The sequence below is a fragment of the Salvelinus alpinus genome, chromosome 2, assembly GCF_045679555.1.
Source record: "Salvelinus alpinus chromosome 2, SLU_Salpinus.1, whole genome shotgun sequence".
NCBI lineage: Eukaryota > Metazoa > Chordata > Actinopteri > Salmoniformes > Salmonidae > Salvelinus > Salvelinus alpinus.
Window position 1 is genome coordinate 48,091,044 of NC_092087.1, and position 26,382 is coordinate 48,117,425.

The window sequence follows — 26,382 nt, forward strand, 5'->3', positions numbered from 1 at the left end:
GTGTAAACACAGTCCAGAAAGTCAGATGACAGGACAGAGCTTTTATTGTGAAATATCTGTAGATTTTCCTCAGCCTTCTTATAAATAATAACCGAAAACATTCAAAATGTGAAGACAAAAATGCACAGTGGGTCCACCTGAACTGTTTAGTAAACCTAAACCTTTTAGGAACAGTGGGGATTGTGAGTACTGCAGTACATAACATATTACAGTACATAACAATACTTACATATTTCAGATTAACATTACGCAATGGCAATACTCACATCGACTTCACTCAGGATGACGTCAACAACGCTGCCGATGACGATGACAAAGTCAAAGACGTTCCATGGGTCTCCAAAGTAACCCTAGGGGCAAGGAAAGACATTCATCACAAGTGTGTGTGTGTGTGTGTGTGTGTGTGTGTGTGTGTGTGTGTGTGTGTGTGTGTGTGTGTGTGTGTGTGTGTGTGTGTGTGTGTGTGTGTGTGTGTGTGTGTGTGTGTGTGTGTGTGTGTGCGTGTGTATAAAAGGTATCTTAATCTACAGACACTCCAGCTCTGAACTTTGATGGCCATGAGTTTGAGAAGAGGGTAGCACACAATGAAGAAGTACTTAGTAGCTACATAACCACTGTGCTATTATTCTGGAATCATTGTGATCCCACATTGATTTGCAAGGCATCTTGGGAAGTGTAGTGCATTCAGGACATCGCTATGGACCACTGACCTTAGCTTTGAAGGCCATGAGTTTGAGGATCATCTCCACAGTGAAGAGCACAGTGAAGATCACGTTCAGCATGTCTGACAGGTCGGTCACATGGGTTGACTGGTTACAGTGCTGTGGGAGAAGAGAGGGGGAGAGAAGAAGGAAATGAAAATATATTTATTCATTAATATTATTTGACTTGTCATTTTCCAGGATGAAATCTCTTGAGATGCCCATCTTGTTTTCAAGAGTGTCCAAAAAACAAACAAAAAAACAGACCTCCTAGATATGGAGAAGGGATGGACACATCTAGTAGGAACATCTTGCAGGGGCATCGTATTGATGTGACGCAGGAGAAGTCCTTTCAAAGTTTCCCGTTTTTAGTATTTGAAATGAAAAGGTTCCCTGAGCCACCTCCGATAGCGTTACCTGCATCCCCAGACACATGGTGTTCAGCATGATGAGCAGAAACATCAGGTACTCAAAGTAGCAGGAGGTGACGATGTACCACACGTTGTACTGATACTGGTTCTTCGGAATGTAGCAGCGCAGCGGCCGGGCTTTCAGGGCGTACTCGACACACGCACGCTGTCAGAGGGAAGACCAGGACACAGAGGGGTTACACACTGCTGTGTGTTGGAACAACCAACAAAACAGAGAGACACACACACACCCAGAGACACACACCTGGTTCTTATCCAGCTCGCAGTTCTTGTACTCCTGCTCTCCCTGCTCCTGAAATGTAACGATGACGAAACCCACGAAGATGTTCATCATGAAGAAGGCGATGAGGATGAGGTAGACGATGAAGAAGATGGAGATGGCGATGCGGTTGTTGTAGATGGGACCCACATCCTCCATGTTAGAGTCTATGGCCTTGTAGAGCAACCTGTGCCCGCACACACACACACACACACACACACACACACACACACACACACACACACACACACACACACACACACACACACACACACACACACACACACACACACACACACACACACACACACAGAGGCATTTGAGCAAGCATGACATACATACATTTCTATGTGTTCCATAGTACTTTATTGGGCATGCCATGTGATAAATACAAAATCCCAAGCTTCTATGTATGTCTCACTTTGGCCAGCCCTCGAAGGTGGAGACAGTGAAGAGAGCCAGCATGCCTTCGAGGATGTTGTCAAAGTTGAGCTCTGCGTTGATCCATTCTCTCTTATGGATGGTCATCGGATGGATGGCACCTTCCTGGTACCTAATGTAGTTGCCCCTGAGAAGGAGAGAGCGAGAGAGAGAAAGAGATAAAGAAAGAAAGAAATTAAGAAAAAAATTTATTAAAAAATGAAAGAAATAAAGAGATAAATGAGTGAAAGAGAGTACATGGGAGAGGAGAGTGTGGCAGAGAAACAGAAAGCAGGACTAATGTAATGCTCCATTCTGTACTTTCATGTAATGTTGTGTGCGAGGGACTAAACAATATCACTGCACTCTCTTACTTGCACTCCTCCTCTGTCATTTTGTCAGGATCTGTGCAGGCATAGAATTTGCCCTGCAGGGATGAACATGAACACATACATACAGAACATGAGCGAGAATATTAGCTTTGACTGTGTGTGGACTTCTGTTTTGATCATCAGGTGTATAAACGATGATACATCCCTAAAAATTACCATACATCCTTATAAATGACCATACATCCTTATAAATTACATTCCTATAAATGACCATACATCCCTAAAAATGACCATACATCCTTATAAATTACATGCCTATAAATGACCATACATCCCTAAAAATGACCATACATCCTTATAAATTACCATACATCCTTATAAATTACATGCCTATAAATGACCATACATCCCTATAAATGACCATACATCCCTATAAATTACCATACATCCTTATACATTACCATAAAAATTACCATACATCCCTATAAACTACCATACATCGCTATAAACTATCATACATCCCTATAAATTACCATACATCCTTGTCCATTACCATACAAATTACCAAAAATCCCTATAAACAACCATACATTCCTATAAACTCCCATACATCCCTATAAATTACCACACATTCGTATAAACTACTATAAATCCCTATAAACTACCATACATTCCTATAAATTGCCATACATCCATATAAATTACATCACTATAAATTAGCACACATCCCTATAAACTACCATACTTCCCTATAAATTACCATACATCCCTATAAACTACCATGCATCCATCTAAATTACCATGCATCCCTATAAACTACCATGCATCCATCTAAATTACCATACACCCATATAAATTACCATACATCCTTATAAACTACCATGCATCCTTATAAATTACCATGCATCCATATAAATGACCATACATCCATATAAATGACCATCCATCCCTATAATTTACCAATAATCCCTATAAATGACCATACCTTCTTATAAATTACATCCCTAAAAATTACCATACAGCCCTATAAATTGCCATACATCCTTATAAATGACCATACAAATTACCATACATCGCTATAAACTACCATAAATCCCTATAAACTACTATAAATCCCTATAAATTACCATACATCCCTATAAATTACCATACATCCCTATAAACTACCATACATCCCTATAAACTACCATACTTCCCTATAAATTACCATACATCCCTATAAACTACCGTACATCCCTATAAACTACCATGCATCCATATATATTACCATACATCCCTATAAATTACCATACATCGCTATAAACTACCATAAATCCCTATCTAGAGCTCACCTTGAAGAGCTGGACTCCAATGCAGGCGAACATGAAGTCTAGCAGCAGGGTGACCAGCACGATGTTGCCAATGGTTTTGATGGCCACAAAAACACACTGGACCACATGCTAGACCACAAGAGACAGCAGAAACCAGCATATCAGATGGGTACTTTAGGACCAGAACTAGAAAAACATGTGGCTGCTGGGTTGGTCAAAGTATTGCATTTGGTGCGTTAGGTAATGGGAACATGTAAAAAAACAATGAGAATGTGAATATAGTGTCAGAGGAGCAGGTAAGGAGTACAGGTGAGGGATAGAAGTGAGGGGTAGAGAGCACAGGTAAGCTCACCTTCAGTCCTTTGGCCCTGTTGATGGCCCTTAGGGGCCTCAGCACCCTCAACACCCTGAGGATCTTCACCACAGAGATAGCACTGGACCTAGATAGGGAAGCCACCACATCTCACACTTGACTTGTCTATAGTCTGTATTTCTAGAGAGAGACACACACTCATAACTGAAGCTACATCAAGCATTATGGAATAGATTCAGTTGTGCCACAGCATTTGAATGACATTATACATTCCCAGGGACTACTTACTCCATGAGCATGGAGAGGAGGGATACGCTGACCACAATCAGATCCAGGATATTAAAGGAGTTCCGGCAGAAGGAGCCGGGGTGCATGATGGCGCCGTATACGGTCATCTGGAGTAGAGGCGGAAGGATACTGAAGATGACGAGACTGGTTGAGACATAAACCCTCTCAAACCAACAAACCTTTAACCCACATGAACTCATGGCTACTCATGTGAAAACAGATAGAGTTGAATATGGCTCCGGTGCAGGTTAAAGTGGATGTAACATAATGTCGGGAGAGCTTGTCACATTACCGATGTACCGTTGCTGCAGAAAAGGTGCATGTACTCGGTAATGTAAACATGTAAGACACCCATTTAGAAAAGTGCCTCTCTAATCCAGTACGGCTACTAGTAGTGGAGCCGACAATGCCTGGTTACCTTGAGGACAACTTCCACAGTGAACACTGAGGTGAAGACCACATCAGCGGAGGCCAGCACCTACACAGGGGAAACAGGGCAACATGACAACGTGGGCGGATTCATTTCAGCCTAGTAGCGCGCCAGAGCTCTTTAGCAGAATCTCTAATGTGGTACTCCGTACAGGCATGCTGCATAGGTTAAAGACAGCGATGCCATGAAGCAGAGAAAACTCCTTTGTGTCAGTTATTTTGGTCAAAATTCCTTCCCTTTCGGCTTTCTTTACTGAAACAAATGCTTTTCCATCTGAGATAAGGAGGTGACTGATACAGCAGGCAGAGCAGGCATGTCTGTGGGCACCTGGTTCCTGAAGGACATGGGGTCGATGGGGTCCTCGGCAGCCAGTGAGATGCTGCTGAGGAGGATGAAGAGGAGGATGATGTTGGTGAAGGCGGTGGCGTTGATGATGCGGTGGCACAGCTTACGGATCCTGGAGGGGGACACCATTTACGTCACAGGAATTTAACTGCAGACACTGTTATGCAGAGTGACTGACAGCCAAGTAAGGAGGCTAAAACAACCACATAATCCCAACATCATAATGCATTCATTGTAATCCATTCATCATCACCACCATCATCAGTACATTTTCCATTTTGGTCATTTAGCAGATACTCTTATCCAGAGTGACTTACAGTTAGTGCATTCAACTATAAGGCAGATAAACAGCAACATATCCCAGTCTTAGCAAGTACATCATCATCCCCATAATCATCACCATAATCATCATTACTTGTTATCAGAGCTAAAGATATAGAAGGAGCTGGCCTCTGGAATAGGCACCACCTCCTCCTTCAGCTGCAGGTCTGCCATTGGCCGTGGCCTCGGGGTGTCAGGGATATCAGGCTCCTCCTCCTCATCATCACCTGGACGAAAGAAAGAACAGGAAACGTGACATGTTCTAAAAATTCTAAGATCTCAGAGTTCTCTAAGATCCAGATTCGATTGACATGAATGTGCCCAGAGGTGTGTGAGCGAACGGGGTTTACCAGGGAAGTCAGCAGGGGGGAAGGGGTCCTTTATCTCGTTCACGTTGGACTCAAACTCGTCCACTCTCAGCTGTGACATAAACAAGCATTTTGATTAGAGTGGGGCCTGGGTTCAAATCCCACCGGTTAAACTGACGCAAAACGTGGGGCGGGTTTCTCCGTGAAATATACAGTGGCGTGTAATCATGGATGCCAAGGGAAGCCAGGCTTCCCCAAGTATTTGACCAACAAAAATACAAATTATAAAATAATTTATATTTTGTCTCTCTCTGTGTTTTCATAATTTTAGGTCAATACGCAAGTGGCTGAATCTCATGTAGAAATCATCTGAGTGAGGGAAACAGCACCCCTCTGTCTCAACATGTGTAGCTGATGCTGTCCAGACCAAAAGCGTAAAAAATGTTGGTCCGTAGCATTTGATTGATTGATGCCAGCAAGCATTTGGCCTCCCTTGATACAATTTTATAAGATAATTAGCCAATCAGAGCTGAGCTGGGCTCAACTGTTGTAATGATAGTCTATATCGTCCTCCTCATCGGACGAGGAGAGGCGAGAAGGATCGGACCAATATGCAGAGTGGTTGGTTTCCATGGTAATTTAATAACACGAAAACAAATATGCGATACAAAATAACAAAATGAAACTACCGTGACAGTCCCGTGTGGCGAAACACTAACAAGGAACAAACACCCAACAAAACACACGTGAAACCCCGGCTGCCTAAGTATGATTCTCAATCAGGGACAACGATTGACAGCTGCCTCTGATTGAGAATCATACCAGGCCGAACACACAAAACCCCAACATAGAAAACAACACATAGACAACCCACCCAACTCACGCCCTGACCATACTAAATACATACAAAACAAGGGAAAACAGGTCAGGAACGTGACAACTGTGGGTTGTCCTGATGCAGCAAAACACCCCCCAAGGGGAAGCTTGGTTTGGATTTGGTTTCACACCAATCAAAACACTTCCAAAGCAAAATGTCATTTTCAGGAAAAAAATCTGTTTCTGCTCTGCTTGTGTTGATGTCCTGCGGTAGCTAGCTTGCTAAATCGTCCCTTCCCTAAGCCATAGATGGAGATGGGGATTTTGACTTTTTTTACTTAATTCTCTGTACAGGCCAATGATTATAATGGCAATATGTTGTGCCACTGGCCTGAGCCGATTGAAGTTCAATATGTAGCCTAGTAGGCTCACGTTAACTAGCTAGCTAACTTAGCTGGTTCATTGTTGCCCATGCAAGGAAGTTAGGCTAGCAATCATTTTAGCTAGGTAGCTTATGACAACAAAAAACGAAAAGTGTACCGTATGAAAGAGACCATAGACCGTTTTGCCAACATGAAAGAGGAGGATGGCATTGGCGTTCAACTAGTCTACAAGTAGTGTGAGTAAACATGTTTCGTTTTACTTGCTCGCACACACACACACATACATACACACACACACTCGCGCGCGCGCGTGCACACACACACACGCATGCATGCACGCACACACACGCACACACACATATAGACAGACAGAAATCCATACAATTGGACAGCCACATGATATTTAGCAACATTGATTGGACTAAATTGTTTTTGGTATCTTTAAGTTTGTTTTCAGTGTATTAAACTAAGCAGATTTTTTATTTATTTAACCTTTTTTTACTAGGCAAGTCAGTTAAGAACAAATTCTTATTTACAATGACGGCCTACACCAGCCAAACCCGGACGATACTGGGCCAATTGTGCGCCACCCTATGAGACTCCCAATCACGGCCGGTTGTGATACAGCCTGGATATAGCCTTGTTGATTTGATGATGTTTGAATGTTAAAGTGTAAATGGTGCTGGAATAGCAGAGGCAGTGCTCCTGTTGTCTTTGTGCTGATTTGCTGTAACTCCGTGGGTCTAAATCAGTCGTTGTTTAGTAAACTGTCGAAAACACTATCTTGCTTGACCATGCTGCAGGTGATGTAGCTGTTTGTTACATGCAATATTTGCTTTGTGGACTTCACTGGACAGATGTTGCTCTCCAGTTTTGTGATGAAACAAACGTATGTGTAGTTGAATTTATTCCGCAACTGTGTGACTGTTGTCTTTTTGTTGTCATGTCATTTTTTTTACTGGCTTGGCTTCTTCTGTGATTTTACCCCCGCACCGCTACTGGAAATATCTGACCTTGGCTGTGGTAGGGATGCCCTCTATTTTGGCTCTCTCCGCTGCAAGCTTCTTGGCCAGGAGGGCTTTCTCCTCTGTGGCCTTGTCAGGCATGTTAGCCCTGAGCAGCTTCTTGCGTTTCTTCTCCTCAGACTTCTCCTTCTGAGCCATGGTCAGACTCTCAGCCTCCGCCAGGTTGTCCACAGCGATGGCCAGGAACACATTCAGCAGGATGTCTAAGTGCTAGGGGTCAAAGTTAATTACGGTAGGAAATGGAAGAGAGACACTATTGTACCCAAGGACAGAATTTAAGTCTGATTTCTGTCTGAGAGAGGTGTTGGACAGCACACATACACACACACACACACACACACAGAGGATACAGTTTCCGCAGACGAAGAGGATGATGAAGTAGATGCTGACGAGGATCCCGGGCATGGTGGGACCGCCATGTGCCATGATGCCATCATACATCACAGAGTTCCAGTCCTCCCCCGTCAGGATCTTACAGAGAGAGAGAGGCAGGGAAGGAACACAGTCAGGCTCCCACTGACAAATGATCGTCCTGCTTTTCCACAGCGAATGAAACAAAAAGCAAGCGCTGATGTCCAACATTTTCCTATCATACGTGTACATATGCTCCTTCAGATCTCCATATCGTCCTTCATCTTGTTAGTGTGATAAATCTGTTAAAAATTAAAAATAAAAACTGTATTTCCTTGCCCACCTGGAAAACACTGATGAGAGCTTGGGGGAAGCTGTCGAAGGTGCTGCGGGGTTTGGGCGCATTGGGGAAGTTGAACTTCCCCCCGAACACCTGCATGCCCAGCAGAGAGAAGATGACGATGAAGAGGAAGAGGAGGAGGAGCAGGCAGGCAATGGAGGGGGTTGAGTTCAGCAGGGACACCACCAGATTACTGAGAGACGTCCAGTACCTGAAGCACACACACACACACACACACACACACACACACACACACACACACACACACACACACACACACACACACACACACACACACACACACACACACACACACACACACACACACACACACACACACACACACACACACACACACACACACACACACACACACACACACACACACACACACAGAGCAAGAGAGTAAGTGCTGTGCACTTCCTGTGAAGCTACAAGGGGTTGGGGATGTAAGATACAATCAATTAATCAATAAACCCATCAATTAATTGGAACATTCCTGGACCTGGAGAGCCGTGGTGTGTGCAGGCTTTTAATGGAGTCCACCACTAACACACCTGAAAGCCTAATGCAGCCTAATGTAAACTCTTACTTGGTTACTTTGAGCAGCCTAAGTAGTCGAATGCAGCGCAGCACAGAGATCCCCATGACAGTCATGACGTCCATGCGGACCAAGACGAGTTCCAGAATGCCGGTGGAGACCACGAAGCAGTCGAAGCGGTTGAACAGAGACATGAAGTATTGCTGGAGACCCAGGGCGTACATCTTCATAAACATCTCAATGGCGAACAGAGACAGCAGCACCTTGTTGGCGGTGTCTGGGAGGGGGAAGGGAGAAGCGGGGGGGGGGGGGGGGGGACATGGGGTAGAGAGAGAGAGAGGTCTGCATGTGTTAGCCATGGCGTAGACAAGAGCCTTGTTAGATGCTGGGATTGTGTGTATATGGGTTGAAGCTATAGACATGATATGTAGACCCTGACCTTGCCACTCGGTGAGTTGCTGGGACTGCTGGTGGTGTTCAGTAGCGATGGCCAGCGTGTTCAGAAACACCAGAAGGATCACCCACCAGTAGAACATACGGGACTTCACATACACAAGACACTTACGCCGGAAGAAAACGTTCCATTTACGAGCCAGCTTGCTGAACAGAGCAAGTGAGAGATGAGGGAGAGGAGGAGGAAGAGATGGGATGTTAGGAGGAAGTCTGTCAGACTTTTGTTTTATCAAAACACCCGAGTGTTGTCCCAGTCAGAAGCCGGTATAGGTGTGTACTTACTAGTAGTACATGATTTTTTGCATGGTGTCCATGTCCTTTAGGCTCCCTGCCTCGGATTCTCCATCCTCCAGCGTTAGCAGGCCTGGGGACAAGAGACACTGGTGTCAGCAGGTTGACTTTTATTGTCATTAGTCTTGTACTGGAAGCAGAACTGAGAGATTTCCCCTTAGATAATTGAGCTGCAATGTCAAAATTGTCTATATTGTAAAATTTCATGAAAATAAAAATATTGAAGGTTAGGGTTAACAGTGTGGTTAAGGTTAGGGTCGAGGTTAGGGTCAGGTGTTTAAAAAATGTTTATGACTTTGTGGCTGTGCCAGCTAGTGACCGCTCTGCAGAGCTGCCACCAGAACAAGATTCATGACATAAAATGCCAACCTGCAGGACATTTGCAACGGGCTGACTCCTATTGTACTCCTCCCTCTATTGTATTGTGTGTTGGTGATAGGGTTAGAAAGCCATAAGTACCCTGTCCCTCCCCGTCGGCGTCCATGACTTCGGCCTGTGTGATCCACTCCATGTAGCCCTTCAGATCCTCATCCAGCTGCTGGGTCTCCCTCATCTCTGTGTACTCTCCACGTGCCTTACCCTTCTCTCGCTCCTTAGTGAATTCACTGACGGAGGGGAAAGAGAGATAGAGAAAAGATGAAAGTGAGAGAGATGTGTGTGTGTGTGTGTGTGTGTGTGTGTGTGTGTGTGTGTGTGTGTGTGTGTGTGTGTGTGTGTGTGTGTGTGTGTGTGTGTGTGTGTGTGTGTGTGTGTGTGTGTGTGTGTGTGTGTGTGTGTGTGTGTGTGTGTGTGTGTGTGTGTGTGTGTGTGTGTGTGTGTGTGTGTGTGTGTGTGTGTGTGTGTGTGTGTGTGTGTGTGTGTGTGTGTGTGTGTGTGTGTGTGTGTGTGTGTGTGTGTGTGTGTGTGTGTGTGTGTGTGTGTGTGTGTGTGTGTGTGTGTGTGTGTGTGTGTGTGTGTGTGTGTGTGTGTGTGTGTGTGTGTGTGTGTGTGTGTGTGTGTGTGTGTGTGTGTGTGTGTGTGTGTGTGTGTGTGTGTGTGTGTGTGTGTGTGTGTGTGTGTGTGTGTGTGTGTGTGTGTGTGTGTGTGTGTGTGTGTGTGTGTGTGTGTGTGTGTGTGTGTGTGTGTGTGTGTGTGTGTGTGTGTGTGTGTGTGTGTGTGTGTGTGTGTGTGTGTGTGTGTGTGTGTGTGTGTGTGTGTGTGTGTGTGTGTGTGTGTGTGTGTGTGTGTGTGTGTGTGTGTGTGTGTGTGTGTGTGTGTGTGTGTGTGTGTGTGTGTGTGTGTGTGTGTGTGTGTGTGTGTGTGTGTGTGTGTGTGTGTGTGTGTGTGTGTGTGTGTGTGTGTGTGTGTGTGTGTGTGTGTGTGTGTGTGTGTGTGTGTGTGTGTGTGTGTGTGTGTGTGTGTGTGTGTGTGTGTGTGTGTGTGTGTGTGTGTGTGTGTGTGTGTGTGTGTGTGTGTGTGTGTGTGTGTGTGTGTGTGTGTGTGTGTGTGTGTGTGTGTGTGTGTGTGTGTGTGTGTGTCTGTCCTCTTACCCACTGAGCACGCCCAGAACCAGGTTGAGTACGAAGAAGGAGCCAACCAAGATGAGCGTCAGAAAGTACATCCACGGCCACTCCATACCGATGGCATCATTCACCTGAGGAGAGAGAGAGGGGGAGAGAGAAAGAGAAGGAGTGGAAGGAGAGGACAGAGAGACAGGGGGATATAGAGGAAGACATAGACAAAGTGAGGGGGAGAAAGAGAGAGAGAGAGAGAGGGAGAGCGAGTGAGCGAGAGAGTGAAAGAGAAAGAAAGAGAGAGACCAAATTGAGACTGCATGCAGAATTCTGCAAAAAATATAAATAAAAAATGTAAAACACCAAATAATGCACGCAGAGCAGATATAGGTCGATACTCACTAATTATCCAAATCCAGAAAAGAGCGGTTAAATTCAACAACCACCTAAAAGGAAGTGATTCCCAATCCTTCCATAACAAAACCACCACTTACAGAGAGATGAACCTGGAGCAGAGTCCCCTAAGCAAGCTAGTCCTGGGGCTCTGTTCACAAACACAAACAGACCCCACAGAGCCCCAGGACAGCAACACAATTAGACTCAATGAAATCATGAGAAAAATCTAATAAAAATACCTGACACATTGGAAAGAACGAACAAAAACAACTGAGCAAACTACATTGCTATTTGGCTCTTAACAGAGAATACACAGTGGCAGAATACCTGACTACTGTGACTGACCCAAAATTAAGGAAAGCTTTGACTATGTACAGACTCAGTGAGCATAGCCTTGCTATTGAGGAAGGCCGCCGTAGGCAGACCTGGCTCTCAAGAGAAGACAGGCTACAGTATCTGCACACTGCCCACAAAATGAGGTGGAAACTGAGCTGCACTTCCTAACCTCCTGCCAAATGTATGACCATAATAGAGACACATATTTCTCTCAGATTACACAGACTCACAACTATTTTTTTTTAAATGTTGTTGATAAACTTCAATGTCTGTTGGGTGAAATACCACAGTGTGCAATCACAGCAGAAAGATGTGTGACAAAGAAAATAGCAACAAGTGAAGAACAAACACCATTGTAAATACATCCCATATTTATATTTATTTCCCTTTTGTACTTTAAATATTTGCACATCATTACAACACTGTATATATACATAATATGACCTTTGAAATGTCTAAATTATTTTGGAAATTTGTGAGTGTAATGTTTACTGTTAATTTTTTTTTTACTGCTTATTTCACTTTTGTTTATTATCTATTTCACTTGCTTTGGCAATGTAAACATATGTTTCCCATGCCAATAAAGCCCCTGAAATGGAATTGAAATCTAATTGAGAGAGTGAGAGAGAGAGAAGAGGAGAGGAGAGAGAGAGAGAGAGAGAGAGAGAGAGAGAGAGAGAGAGAGAGAGAGAGAGAGAGAGAGAGAGAGAGAGAGAGAAGAGGAGAGAGAGAGAGCGAGAGAGCGAGAGAGCGAGAGAGCGAGAGAGCGAGAGAGCGAGAGAGCGAGAGAGAGAGAGAGAGAGAGAGAGAGAGAGAGAGAGAGAGAGAGAGAGAGAGAGAGAGAGAGAGAGAGAGAGAGAGAGAGAGAGAGAGAGAGATGGATGGATGGATGGATGGATGGATGGATGGATGGATGGATGGAGAGACAGATGGATAATGAGACCGAGTGAGAGTACAGGTATGGGCTACATTAACTGGGGTGAAGTACATAATGCAACAGGATGAAGCAGTACAGTAATATTAAGGTATAGGGGTGATGTAACAGTACCCAGTAGAGCACGTCGGTCCAGCCCTGGGTAGTGATGCACTGGTAGACAGTGAGCATAGCGAAGCCCAGGTTGTCAAAGTGTGTGATGCCGTTGTTGGGTCCGGCCCATCCCGTCCTACACTCTGTCCCATTGATGGTGCAGCGCCGACCATTACCGGCCTGGGCACACGGAGATGCCTTCTCATTCTCCACTGTGGCTATGATATCTGCAGGACAACGGAGGAGAAGATATAAGTGTGTGTATGTGTGTGTGTGTGTGTGTGCGTGTGTGTGCGTGTGTGTGTGTGTGTTTCCTACTTGTGCCTGTGTAGTAGCAGGTTTTATGCATCTTGCACTTGAACAGCTCCAGTCCCACGATGGCGTAGATGGTGACCATGAAGAAGACCAGCAGGGAGATGTGGAACAGAGGTAGCATGGATTTCAGGATGGAGTTCATCACCACCTGCAGGCCTGCAGGGGAAGAGCAGACACATTTTAAACATCAGCGGACCTAGTAGTCCGGTAGTTGACAACCATTTTCAGTTACTGTACCACCGACTGAATTTTCCCCTTCCTTGAGTACCCCCGAAGTACCCCCTCGTGCATTTTACCAGTAGGTCTATGGTCTCATGAGTCTTATCAAGTACCCCCTGTAGATAGGCCAATTTCAAATCAAATCAAATCAAATGTATTTATATAGCCCTTCTTACATCAGCTGATATCTCAAAGTGCTGTACAGAAACCCCAATTTCCCCTAGTGGTCCTAGTACCACTGGTTGGGAACCACTGTAGTAGTTGACCAATATAACTAGATCAAACTGCAAATTAACCGCAATGAACCAAATCATGTTGTATTTGACACTAGCATTGTTGCTGAAGGTAAGTGTTCTCAGAATATGGTTGTGGTGAAGTGAGTGCTAGGCTCCTCTTACCACAAATGAGCTATCTGCTTCCCGCCAATTTGAGCGCATTCACTGTTTTGCCCTTTGTTTTTTAAATGCTTAGAAATTCCCATATAGATACAGTGGGGAGAACAAGTATTTGATACACTGCCGATTTTGCAGGTTTTCCTACTTACAAAGCATGTAGAGGTCTGTAATTTTTATCATAGGTACACTTCAACTGTGAGAGACGGAATCTAAAACAAAAATCCAGAAAATCACATTGTATGATTTTTAAGTAATTAATTTGCATTTTATTGCATGACATAAGTATTTGATACATCAGAAAAGCAGAACTTAATATTTGGTACAGAAACCTTTGTTTGCAATTACAGAGATCATACGTTTCCTGTAGTTCTTGACCAGGTTTGCACACACTGCAGCAGGGATTTTGGCCCACTCCTCCATACAGACCTTCTCCAGATCCTTCAGGTTTCGGGGCTGTCGCTGGGCAATATGGACTTTCAGCTCCCTCCAAAGATTTTCTATTGGGTTCAGGTCTGGAGACTGGCTAGGCCACTCCAGGACCTTGAGATGCTTCTTACGGAGCCACTCCTTAGTTGCCCTGGCTGTGTGTTTCGGGTCGTTGTCATGCTGGAAGACCCAGCCACGACCCATCTTCAATGCTCTTACTGAGGGAAGGAGGTTGTTGGCCAAGATCTCGCGATACATGGCCCCATCCATCTTCCCCTCAATACGGTGCAGTCGTCCTGTCCCCTTTGCAGAAAAGCATCCCAAAAGAATGATGTTTCCACCTCCATGCTTCACGGTTGGGATGGTGATCTTGGGGTTGTACTCATCCTTCTTCTTCCTCCAAACACGGCGAGTGAAGTTTAGACCAAAAAGCTCTATTTTTGTCTCAACAGACCACATGACCTTCTCCCATTCCTCCTCTGGATCATCCAGATGGTCATTGGCAAACTTCAGACGGGCCTGGACATGCGCTGGCTTGAGCAGGGGGACCTTGCGTGCGCTGCAGGATTTTAATCCATGACGGCGTAGTGTGTTACTAATGGTTTTCTTTGAGACTGTGGTCCCAGCTCTCTTCAGGTCATTGACCAGGTCCTGCCGTGTAGTTCTGGCTGATCCCTCACCTTCCTCATGATCATTGATGCCCCACGAGGTGAGATCTTGCATGGAGCCCCAGACCGAGGGTGATTGACCATCATCTTGAACTTCTTCCATTTTCTAATAATTGCGCCAACAGTTGTTGCCTTCTCACCAAGCTGCTTGCCTATTGTCCTGTAGCCCATCCCAGCCTTGTGCAGGTTTACAATTTTATCCCTGATGTCCTTACACAGCTCTCTGGTCTTGGCCATTGTGGAGAGGTTGGAGTCTGTTTGATTGAGGTTGTGGACAGGTGTCTTTTATACAGGTAACGAGTTCAAACAGGTGCAGTTAATACAGGTAATGAGTGGAGAACAGGAGGGCTTCTTAAAGAAAAACTAACAGGTCTGTGAGAGCCGGAATTCTTACTGGTTGGTAGGTGATCAAATACTTATGTCATGCAATAAAATGCAAATTAATTACTTAAAAATCATACAATGTGATTTTCTGGATTTTTGTTTTAGATTCCGTCTCTCACAGTTGAAGTGTACCTATGATAAAAATTACAGACCTCTACATGCTTTGTAAGTAGGACAACCTGCAAAATCGGCAGTGTATCAAATACTTGTTCTCCCCACTGTATATCACCAGTAATGATTTCCCAGTAATCTAAAACGTTAGCGTTTGGTTATATTGGTCATTTCTGTTCATTCATGAAATATATGATCACATTAACTTACCGTTCAAATTCCTCGGGAATAGACATATTGTTTGTAGAGCTTATACGAACTACACTACACTTGTGAGAAATATGTTTTGGTTTATTTAATATAAATAGGACATGTTAAGCCTGATTCAGAGGCTATTTATTTTGTCATTCTACACTTTAACCTGAATTGCCTTCTGCTGATTTCCTGTCCCTGACTGCTACAGGGTTCCTATTGTACAGTGGTCCTTACTGGGGACTCCAGAAACCAGCCTGAGGGGCCGGAGCACCCTGAATGCCCTGAGGGCCTTCATGTCGAAGCCTCCTCCCTTGTCCCCTGGTTGAGCCTCCACACCACTGATATAGGTGATGAAGTCCCCGATGACTGCAAACAGCCTGGAGAGGGAGAGGAGAGGGAGAGAGGGAAGAGAGAGGAGAGAGGAGAGGGAGAAGAGAGGGAGAGGGGAGAGGTTGAAAGATAGAGGAGGACGAAAGGGAGTCGAGTAGTCACAGAAGAGTTATAGCATGACAGAGCATGACAGATCATGACAGAGTATGGCAGAGCATGACAGAGCACGACAGAACATGACAGAGCATGACAGAACATGACAGAGCATGACAGAGCATGACAGAACATGACAGAACATGACAGAGCATGCCAGATCATGACAGAGTATGGCAGAGCATGACAGAGCATGACAGATCATGACAGAGTATGGCAGAGCATGACAGAGCATGACAGAACATGACAGAGCATGACAGAACATGACAGAGCATGACAGAGCATGACAGAACATGACAGAGCATGACAGATCATGACAGGACATGACAGAGCATGACAGAGCATGACAGAACATGACAGAGCATGACAGAGCATGACAGATCATGACAAAGCATGAAAGAGCATGACAGAACATGACAGAGCATGACAGAACATGACAAAGCATGACAGATCATGACAGAGTATGGCAGAGCATGACAGAGCATGACAGAACATGACAGAGCATGACAGAGCATGACAGAGCATGACAGAACATGACAAAGCATGACAGATCATGACAGAGTATGGCAGAGCATGACAGAGCATGACAGAACATGACAGAGCATGACAGAGCATGCCAGAGCATGACAGAACATGACAGAGCATGACAGAGCATGACAGAGCATGACAAAGCATGACAGATCATGACAGAGTATGGCAGAGCATGACAGAGCATGACAGAGCATGACAGAACATGACAGAGCATGACAGAACATGACAGAGCATGACAGAGCATGACAGAACATGACAGAGCATGACAGAGCATGACAGAACATGACAGAGCATGACAGAGCATGACAGAGCATGACAGAACATGACAGAGCATGATAGAACATGACAGAGCATTTTCATCTCTTCCCTACTTACCCCACAGATACACAGACAAAATCCAGTATGTTCCAACAGTTCCGCAGATACGCATTCTCGTGAAATAGAAATCCATAGGCTATTATCTTTAGAAAGCACTCTATGGAGAAGACAATGAGGAAGATGTACTCCAGACTTTCCTGTGAAACAACGATAAAGGCTTGTTAGGGTATCATGAGGTACTAACTACAGTACTACAGTACCCATTATACAGTACCCATAATGAATATGTGCAATGGAGTATAATTCCTTGATTCTGCTTGGTGACAAAGTCTCCAAACACGTTATAGCTAGTTGTAAGAGTTTAGGAGTCAATGGCACAACAACCATTTTAAGTATATTAATTTGAAACTAAACTTGAAATATTTAGTTATTTAGAGTATTTACAAGAGTTAAACGGACTAAGTTGATCCTGCTTGGTAAATCCATCAGCTCAGTAGCTCCCTGGTGTTCTGTGTATTTGTGTCTTTCCTCCTCTCCCATTACCGGCCAGGCATCCAGAGAATGGCCCCACTGATTAACAACTGGGCACCTCAGAGCTGAGGTCCCTAAGATGGCACCCACTCACTCATCGCCCTGTCTGTTAACTTGCAAGAAATATACTGTTTGTATACTGTTGTACTCCACAATGCAAATTAACTTAAACTTGAACTTGAAACGTGATTTTGAGCACGGACAAGCGATAAATTGGAAAGCAAATAGGCATAAGTCGGTGATGATGGATAGATACTGTAGCAAGTGGCCATGGGTAACATGAAATGCTATGTTCTATTTGATGCTTGATTACTTAATAGGGTAGGACTATTCAGATCCCCGGAGAAAGGGCATGTGCAGGGAGTTTTATAGCGTCAACAACAGTGTTGTTAATAAAGTTTCAAAGTGCTGTACTGTACTGCTTGTAGCACAGTGAACCTAAATGACATTGGGTTAGATTCTGGCATGTCATGGACATTCCTATAGCGCAATTTATAGTATGTATCTTTAGGTTTCCAACACACACACACACACACACCCATTCACCATCATTGTAAAGCCATAGTTTTCTTGTTGCTTTGACAAAGTCATTTCTGAAGATTATTATTTATTTAATGTGATTCGTGATTAATTTACGTCTGTTCCCCCATTTTAAGGTCAACCCTGCTGTGTGAACTAAACTCTCATTTTAATATGGTGTAATTATTCCTTCTTAAATATGTTTTTGGAAAGCAAACATTGAACATAGCCAAATCATAGTTTAAAAGCAGGTGAGCTGGTTCTACTCTTTTTGGCCATTTTCTGGTGTTTTGTGGTGGAAAACTGATATAGACAGGCTAGAAATGTGTTAACAATACATTTTTTGTTGTTGTGAAGCTTGCATTCAATTGCCACTCCCTGTTGCACAAAACAAGCTTCTATTCTTCCTGTCGCGGGGCTGATTTGAGATGAAATCTTCAACCCTGTTACAGTCAACCCTGTTACAGTCAACCCTGTTACTTTATTTGGCACTTTATAGGTACTTTTTTAAATTTAACCTGTTGAGATGGGAAACCGTGATATTATATTATATTATTATATTATATTACGTTGAACATGTGCTCTTTATGACAGAATGTTAAAATTAGGTGAAATCAAACTTTTTTTTACCATGTTATACACACCTCTCATAAGGCACCGAATCGGTGGAACGACCCCTCTATCTTTATCTCCGGATTGGGGTCACTCAGATACAGAAATATCTGTCAACCCATTTGTAATATGGGCATTTTGTGGTTGATTTCATGATCCTTTCCAGAGAGTGTTACAAAACTCAAAATGAGCAGAACTATCAGAGTTGGACAGCAATTAGTTCCATGTGACCAGCCTGGCATCTGGCCCACAAAAACAAACCAGGTCAACTTTCTAGCACTTGCTGCTGGATCAGATGTCAAACTGGATTACACCAGACATCCAGGCCTTTGTGCCCATCAAAAGTCAAGGTGACTACACTAGGCTCCAGATCCCAGTCTGCTTGATTTATGAACTGTGCTCATACAACAGAACAGTGACCAGTTAGCAGCAGGACCATGAAATAATCAGGTCATTCACCGCCATGATCGAGGTATGAGTACAGTGCTCACTACGCATTCAGACACATATGTACACTCACACATGTTCTGTGTTTTCATGACAGACGAGGAAGCTTCATGAGGAAAACTCAAGGTTACTAGAGTAACCCGGTTTTCTGAGAATATGAGGGAGATGTCTCACTATGGGATTCGCTGGATAGTCGCATCACTACCAAAGAACCAATCACACAATGTCTGTCGGAGGCAGACAGGTCGAGTGGCGAATGAGGTGAGCCCCTCCCTCTTTATAAGGTGCCACTCGCCCCACCCTCTGGCCAATCTCAAGCATGTCTCTCTTCCTTGCACTCTTGCGAGCAGGGACATGAGGTGAGACGTCGCACTCGTATTCTCAGAGAACCGGTGTTCCGCAAGTAACTTTGACTTCACGTTCAAATACTTGATTCTATTATATGGCAATTATAAGTATTGCTCACTTTAGGCATAAAGGTGGGGTTAGGTAACAAAGTCACCTTATGAAAACCAGTGGTGTAAAGTACTTAAGTAAAAATAAAGTTTAAAGTACTACTTAAGTCGTTTTTTGGGGTATCTGTACTTTACTTTACTATTTTATATTTTGCCAACATTCATTTTTACTTCAGTACATTCCTATAGAAAATATTGTACTTATTACTCCATACATTTTCCTTGACAACCAAAAGTACTCGTTACATTTTGACAGGGAAATGGTCCAATTCACACACTTTTCAAGAGAACATCACTGGCCATTCCTAATGCCTCTGATCTGGCGGACTCACTAAACACAAATGCTTCGTTTGTAAATTATGTCTGAGTGTTGAAGTGTGCCCCTGTTTATCCTTCAATAAAAAAACAATATGAAAATTGTGCCATCTGATTTGCTTAATATAAGGAATTTGTATGGTTTAAAATCTTACTTTTGATACGTAAGTACATTTGAGAAATTCCATTTACTTTTGATACTTAAGTATATTTAAAACCAAATACTTTTAGACCTTCATTTTTACTTGAGTAATTTTCTATTAAATTAAGGTATCTTTACTTTTACTCAAGTATGACTATATAGTACTTTTTCCACCACTGGTGAAAACCCCGGGGCAAACTGTAGGCACGAATGGTGGACTGACAGTTCGTGCAGCTCACTCACTTGCCTTGCAGATGTAAGGACAATCAGTAAAGTGGTTTTGAAGGAGAGATATCATATCCACGCTTTCAGGCAGCTCGAAAGGTTGCTGTGAAATAACCTCAAGCACAATAGACAGGTCCCAAGACGGTGCTAAAGGCTTGGAGACTGGACATACTGTAAGTGACGCACCCTTCATAAAACGACATAACAGGGGATGCCCCCCTACTGTGTTGTTGTCAAAGCCTATATGGTAGGCAGAGATAGCAGCTAAATAGACCGTTACAGTGGAGAAAACCTTCCCTCTCTCCAGAAGGTCCTGTTACAGTGAGCGTGTAGAAGGTGCTCTGGCACTCTGGATAGTCTCACTGACTCTGAGTGGCAAGCCTGTCGCATTCAGATTCATGGGCCAGGGCCAAAGGGCCAGGGTTTCTGGATGAGGGTGGAAAATCTCTCCATTAGCTTGGAGATGAAGCAGAGCTTCCCTGGCCATCAAGGGTCTACCAAGACGAGGGATAAGCCTTGTTCCCTCACTCTGACTAGAGTAGGGAGTATCAAGCCTAGAGGAGGAAAGGCATAGAGCATCACCCTTAGCCAAGGGTGTGCCAGCGCGTCCACCCCTAGTAGTGAGTCTCCTGCCAGCGCAAAGAACAACGGGCAGTGCGCATCTTTGTGCAATGCGAAGAGATCTGTGGTGGCTCGTCCATATCTCACCCAGATCTGGTTCTCCACTGGGCGATGGAGTCTCCAATCCAGGTACAGGGGATTCCCTCTGGACAACAAGTGCGCTTCTACATTCAGTACCACCGGGACATGAGTCACACGTAGTGAAAGGAGGTGCGCTCTGCTCCGCAGAATAATCTTGACAGCTAGTCTGTGTAGATGCAGAGAGCGAGAGCCGCCCTGGCGGTTGATGTACGCCACCAGAGTCGTATCGTCGTCCAGCTTGACACCTAGGTATTCTATTCTCTGTGTTGGCAGTTCTTTTCCTGGTTGAATTTGAACCCTAGGGAAGCCGTGTCCTGTACTGCTTGCGCCTGTGTCGTGAAGCAAAGGAGGTAATTGTCTATGGAGGCTTAGACTCTGAGTCCTCTGATCCTCCACACACTTGCTGAACAGCCGGGTAGCTAGCGCTAGCCCGAAGGGGCCAGCGAGGTATTCGTTGGCTTTACCCTGGGTCACACTTTATTTGGATAGTCCGGATAGTCTATAATGTAGATGCTCTACAGATGGTCAAATTATCAACAAGCTATCTGTTGGTAAGCAACTGCTTACTAAGGTTACAGTTAAGGTTAGGTTTAGAATAGGGGTTAGGGTAAGGGTTAAGTTTAAGGTTAGGATTAGGGTAAGGGTTAAGTTTAGGTTTAGGATAAGGTTAGGGTTAGGTTTAGAATACGGGTTAGGGTAAGGGTTAAGTTTAAGGTTAGGATTTGGGTAAGGGTTAAGTTGAGATTTAGGATAAGGTTTAAGGTTAGGGTTAGTAGATAGTTTAAATATTACTGATTGTCTGTAGATAGTCTGTAGAGTATCTACAGATGGACTATCCAAATAAAGTGTTACCAAGCACTGAAAGGCAAACCTGAGAAAACCTTCTGTCTGCTGACAGAATACTTGTGAAAATAAGCGTCTTGTAGGTCGACTGAAGTGAACCAGTTGCATTGAGGAATAGAGCGAGGCAGAATGTTGAGCGAGCTGAGTCGTCACTTGCTACTGAATTTAGAATTCAATTGAAAAAGGGTGGCTTCATAGCGAACTGCAGTTTGTACCCCTTAAACTGCGGACAAGACCCTGGGCTGGACTGCACATTTTGCAGTTCCCTGCTCTTGCAGCGAGTTGCCCACAAGTTAGATGACTCTTGCTCACCAGTGTTGACGAAGCGCCCTCTGGTGGCTTCATGGCGAGGCGCCCTTTTGTTGTATTTTTGCTCTGTGCCCTTGGCAAGATGGATTGAGGGGAGAGCTGTGGCAAGGAAGGCACTTGGTGGTTGAGTGCGCTCCCTTCGTCTTCCCTGTGAGTGGACGCATGGGAATGAGCCGTTGCACGGGGGATAGGGTTTTAGGAGCACAGATGTGCTTCTCCCCCATTGTGATGTGGGGGGAAAGTCTGTGCTCCACCTGAGAGGGAACAGACCAGGACATGGTGTGAACTGTTGGCTGCCCCTCTCTACCGCTGGAGCCAGTGTGCTGCCCTCTCCCTGCCACGAAGCCATGGCTTGTGGAAGGGTAGACCGGGTAGCCACGGTACCCGGATCTGCAGGGCAGGCAGAAGTTGAAGGCTTCGCCTTCCTTCTTTCAATGTTCGCACTTCTGCCACATGGCGGTGACAGCCGGCCAAAACCGTTCCTTAGGCTCAATCAGAGCATCAGGGAAATCTGCTTTCTCCACCTGTGGAGTGGCCTGCTGGGAGGAGTTGTTTCCCTGGGACGGTGTCAGAAAGGAGCCTCCTCTCATTGAGCCAGTCCCTTTCGCGCCCTGTGGGCGCAGGCCACTCAATATTGAGCCTGGTCGCTGCCCACCTGCAGGTGAGCCGGACATTTTTTGTCTGGAAAAAGATGCATTGCTTAGGGTGCTAGAGGGCCTCGAGATGCCCCCTCCCCCCTTCCCAACTGCTAGGTTTCAAAACCATCCATACCCTCAACCAAGGAGGTTTGGGGTTAAGAGTTAGGCTTATTGCCCCCAGGCTGTAAGGGAGAACAGTCCGTTTGAGGCAGGTCTTAGTCATCTTCCTACAACGCACACAGGACTCAGGGTTAGTGAGTGCTGCTTTGGCATGCTCAACCACCAAGCAGGTGATACACAAGGAGTGTGTATCCTTGACTGCAATCATGGCCCCGCATTTACACGGTATGCGGTGCTTTGGCAGCGGCCCTGCTCAGGTAGCAGGTTACATAACTCAGAGAAGAAAACAAAACGTTTGTAAACTCGGGTTAGGAGAGTGCTAGCCGTGTGTAGCTGTGAAGCTAGTTGTAGCTAGCTAGCGTTCGCCTAACATGAAGAAGAGTGTGTTGCAGCGTAGTCTGTCGGTGACCACAAGCATGGCAGTCTCTTGAGCGCCACGCTTGTGAGGCTGGATTGGTCCGTTTAGTCAACACAAAACGAGTGAACACAGGTTGAGCTAAACGAGAAAGGAGAGCTAGCCATTTTTACCCTTGCAGGTAGAAAAGCTAGTGTTGCTTAGCTGGCCTTACAGCGAGCTAGCTGGATTAGCTAGGCCTTGTGGCTTGCGCTAGCCAAGTCTCAGTAGCTTGCCGTGTGACGATAGCTGCAACCGGAAAATTAGAATTCTATTCTAAAGTAAAAACGTTCCTTTCGGTCAGTACTCAACACAAAGGGCGAGAGCTGAGGTCCTACGTTTGGCAGCGTAACCTCGCGGTTAGCCTGAGAACAGTTAAGCAAGAAGACAGGGGTCAAGTTGTGCTGAGGAGAGCTTCAGAGAGGGTAGGGATCTTCGCAAGGAAGAAAGTGAGAATGACCAGAGGGTGGGGCGAGTGGCACCTTATAAAGAGGTAGGGGCTCACCTCATTCGCCACTCTACCTGTCTATCTCCGACAGCAAATCCCATAGTGAGACATCAAAACAAGTATTTGAAATAGAACCCCACAACTAGCAGTATTACGATCTCCATCACTTTCAATCCATATGAGATGGTGTGTATTGGGTTCAGACTCACCAGGTTGCTGTTGGTGTTATTGCTGTCCTCCTCAGGCATGGGCAGGAACACAGCCAGGGCCACACAGTTGGCAAAGATGGTCAGCAGGATGATGATCTCAAATGGTCTGATGGGGAACGCTCAGGAAAGGTTCAAGCGACATTATACACATCCAGCAGATCACAGAACTGCAGGGTGTAGGAAATAATATCATTTTAATAGTATCTTTTAAAATATACCATAAGATACTGTGTGGGGGTATTTTCCGTTCTTATTCAAACTGATGTTACCTAACCAAGCGATATGGATGGATATGGATGGATATGGATAGCTATTCCACCATTCAATGCCCACAGGAAGTACACATGGATCTCAGTGAGATCTTTCAACCTCCCCCACCTATTAGACGACGTTCACTATCTAAATAACCATAAGGTGTATGGTTTAACATGCCACTGTAGACTTCATATTCCAGAAAACTAGCGCTCGTGCTAGTTTTGTATCAGTTACAGGATGACTATTGACAGAGTAACCATAACTAGCAATATTGGCCATGCATCTGAATGACAAAATGTCAAACATATCGATAAAGTGAGTCTATTTCAGTTTAACTGATGTACAGTATGTGCAACCCCTTAATAGGGACTTCCCCATATAGCCAAGGGTATCGAAAACACACTGGAAGACATTTGAGGCCAACAATGGGTCAGTTAGAAGATAATCGGATCTATTTATGTAGGCACCTGTGGTAAAGATGGTGGCGAGTTCAAATATCTGGGTCCCTTCAGTACAGCACATTCAAAACGGTCAATGCTGTGCAATGTTGCACTCCTGGGTGTGTAATAGTACAAAGCTTTAATCAGGGTAATACCATGGATAATCAACTGCAACTTCATTGGGGGGTGGCAGGTAGCCTAGTGGTTAGAGCGTTGGACTAGTAACCGAAAGGTTGCTAGATTGAATCCCTGAGCTGACAAGGTACAAATCTGTCGTTCTGCCCCTGAACAAGGCAGTTAACCCACTGTTCCTAGGCCATCATTGAAAATAAGGATTTGTTCTTAGCTGACTTGCCTAGTTAAATAAAACAAATATTATAGTCGTCATGCTGTTCCCCTCTCAGACTGCAGTACCCAATTCCACCACCAGTCCGTGTCTGAGGCAGCATTCTCTTAGCTTAGCGCGTCTGTTTTTAGGCTGTGACGTGGGAGGACAGCTGTCCGTCCGTCCCCAGGAATATCATCCCACCGCAGCTTTAACAAACTCATTTTTTACATGTCAAAAAATGGCCTTCAACACCTTCACTGGATTATAATATCTCAGTGGACCATTACTGCAGCCACAGTCATTACTCACTACCAAAACAGAACTGCAACCTTGGATGTGGGATTCTATGGTACGCACACGGTTAAATTGTGATTCTGAGCTGTGGTGGATTTGTCCTCGAGACAATTTGCATTTACAAGATGATTCTAACAGAAATGTACTCCATGTTGTGTTCCTCTCACCGCCCAATATGGGTCGTCTCCGCTCTACCCTGATGCTACTGCATGTTGTTCTGAAACCTGTAGTTATCAACCTGTTGCTCTGGTGCTCAAGCCATTCTACAGTTCAGCATGTCTGCATACTGGACTGGACCACCAGAAAATGTAAGGGCTGTGTCCAATGGTTATAACATGTGTGTTGTACTGTAATGTGTGAGCATATCGGAGTGGTTATAACTCTACGGCTATACATAGATATGGTCCAGCCGTCTGTCACCTTATTCAATACAAAACAATACGAGGCTCAACGGGAGGTGCTTTATAAAGTGTTGACTCGTCACGAAGGCAGCCATTTTCCTCAGATCCCTGAAACAGTTGTTCCCAGACGCTCTGCTGCTACCACCCATTCAAAACAAATCAAATCAAATGAAATTGCATTTGCCGAATACAACAGCTGTAGGTAGACATTACAATGAAATGCTTACTTACAAGCCCTTAACCAACAACGCAGTTTGAAGAAAAATAAGTGTTAAGTAAAAAAAATTATCAGTAAAAAATAAAACATTTAAGAAACAATTAATTAAAGAGCAGCAGTAAAATAACATTAGCGAAGCTATATACAGGTGGTACCGGTACAGAGTCAATGTGCGGGGGCACTAGTTAGTCGAGGTAATTGAGGTAATATGTACATGAAGGTTGAGTTAAAGTAACTATGGATAGATAATAAACAGAGTAGCAGCAGCATAAAAAAGGGGGGGGGCAATGAAAATAGTCTAGGTAGCCATTTGATTAGCTGTTCAAATACTTCTCTGTCATCCACCAAATACACAAAGCCTTAACTCAGTTGCTATCCATGACCTCAATAGAAACTGGGCTTGGGGCACGATGTGGGAAACACTGCTGGGTTACATTGACCATTAATACAAGACCAAATGTATCAATGTCATAAACAATAATTTGCTATATCGCCAATCCACAGACAGGCTTCACTATCTGGCCATGTTAGACATTTATGGTATGAACGCACTGTGTTTCCATTATTTCTAACAGCTTGACCA

At 44.6% G+C, this 26,382-nt stretch overlaps 1 protein-coding gene across 1 annotated transcript in view; it reads right to left on the minus strand.

Annotated features, from left to right (window-relative positions):
* The window catches only part of LOC139563518 (dihydropyridine-sensitive L-type skeletal muscle calcium channel subunit alpha-1-like), a 32,217-nt gene that overhangs the window by 5,146 nt on the left and 689 nt on the right, over nt 1-26,382 (minus strand). Inside the window, exons 2-27 of the mRNA XM_071382237.1 lie at nt 23,865-23,970; nt 17,013-17,152; nt 15,858-16,000; nt 13,229-13,381; nt 12,932-13,137; nt 11,188-11,291; nt 10,118-10,263; nt 9,650-9,731; nt 9,354-9,514; nt 8,966-9,191; nt 8,377-8,584; nt 8,033-8,153; nt 7,671-7,885; nt 5,501-5,570; nt 5,245-5,377; nt 4,812-4,941; nt 4,473-4,532; nt 4,055-4,161; nt 3,806-3,893; nt 3,475-3,582; nt 2,186-2,238; nt 1,813-1,959; nt 1,377-1,578; nt 1,119-1,277; nt 711-821; nt 267-350 (exon numbers count right to left, since the gene is read on the minus strand). Of these exons, the coding sequence (XP_071238338.1) occupies nt 267-350; nt 711-821; nt 1,119-1,277; nt 1,377-1,578; nt 1,813-1,959; nt 2,186-2,238; nt 3,475-3,582; nt 3,806-3,893; nt 4,055-4,161; nt 4,473-4,532; nt 4,812-4,941; nt 5,245-5,377; nt 5,501-5,570; nt 7,671-7,885; nt 8,033-8,153; nt 8,377-8,584; nt 8,966-9,191; nt 9,354-9,514; nt 9,650-9,731; nt 10,118-10,263; nt 11,188-11,291; nt 12,932-13,137; nt 13,229-13,381; nt 15,858-16,000; nt 17,013-17,152; nt 23,865-23,970 (3,463 nt within the window). The remainder of the gene's footprint in view (nt 1-266; nt 351-710; nt 822-1,118; nt 1,278-1,376; nt 1,579-1,812; nt 1,960-2,185; nt 2,239-3,474; nt 3,583-3,805; nt 3,894-4,054; nt 4,162-4,472; nt 4,533-4,811; nt 4,942-5,244; nt 5,378-5,500; nt 5,571-7,670; nt 7,886-8,032; nt 8,154-8,376; nt 8,585-8,965; nt 9,192-9,353; nt 9,515-9,649; nt 9,732-10,117; nt 10,264-11,187; nt 11,292-12,931; nt 13,138-13,228; nt 13,382-15,857; nt 16,001-17,012; nt 17,153-23,864; nt 23,971-26,382) is intronic.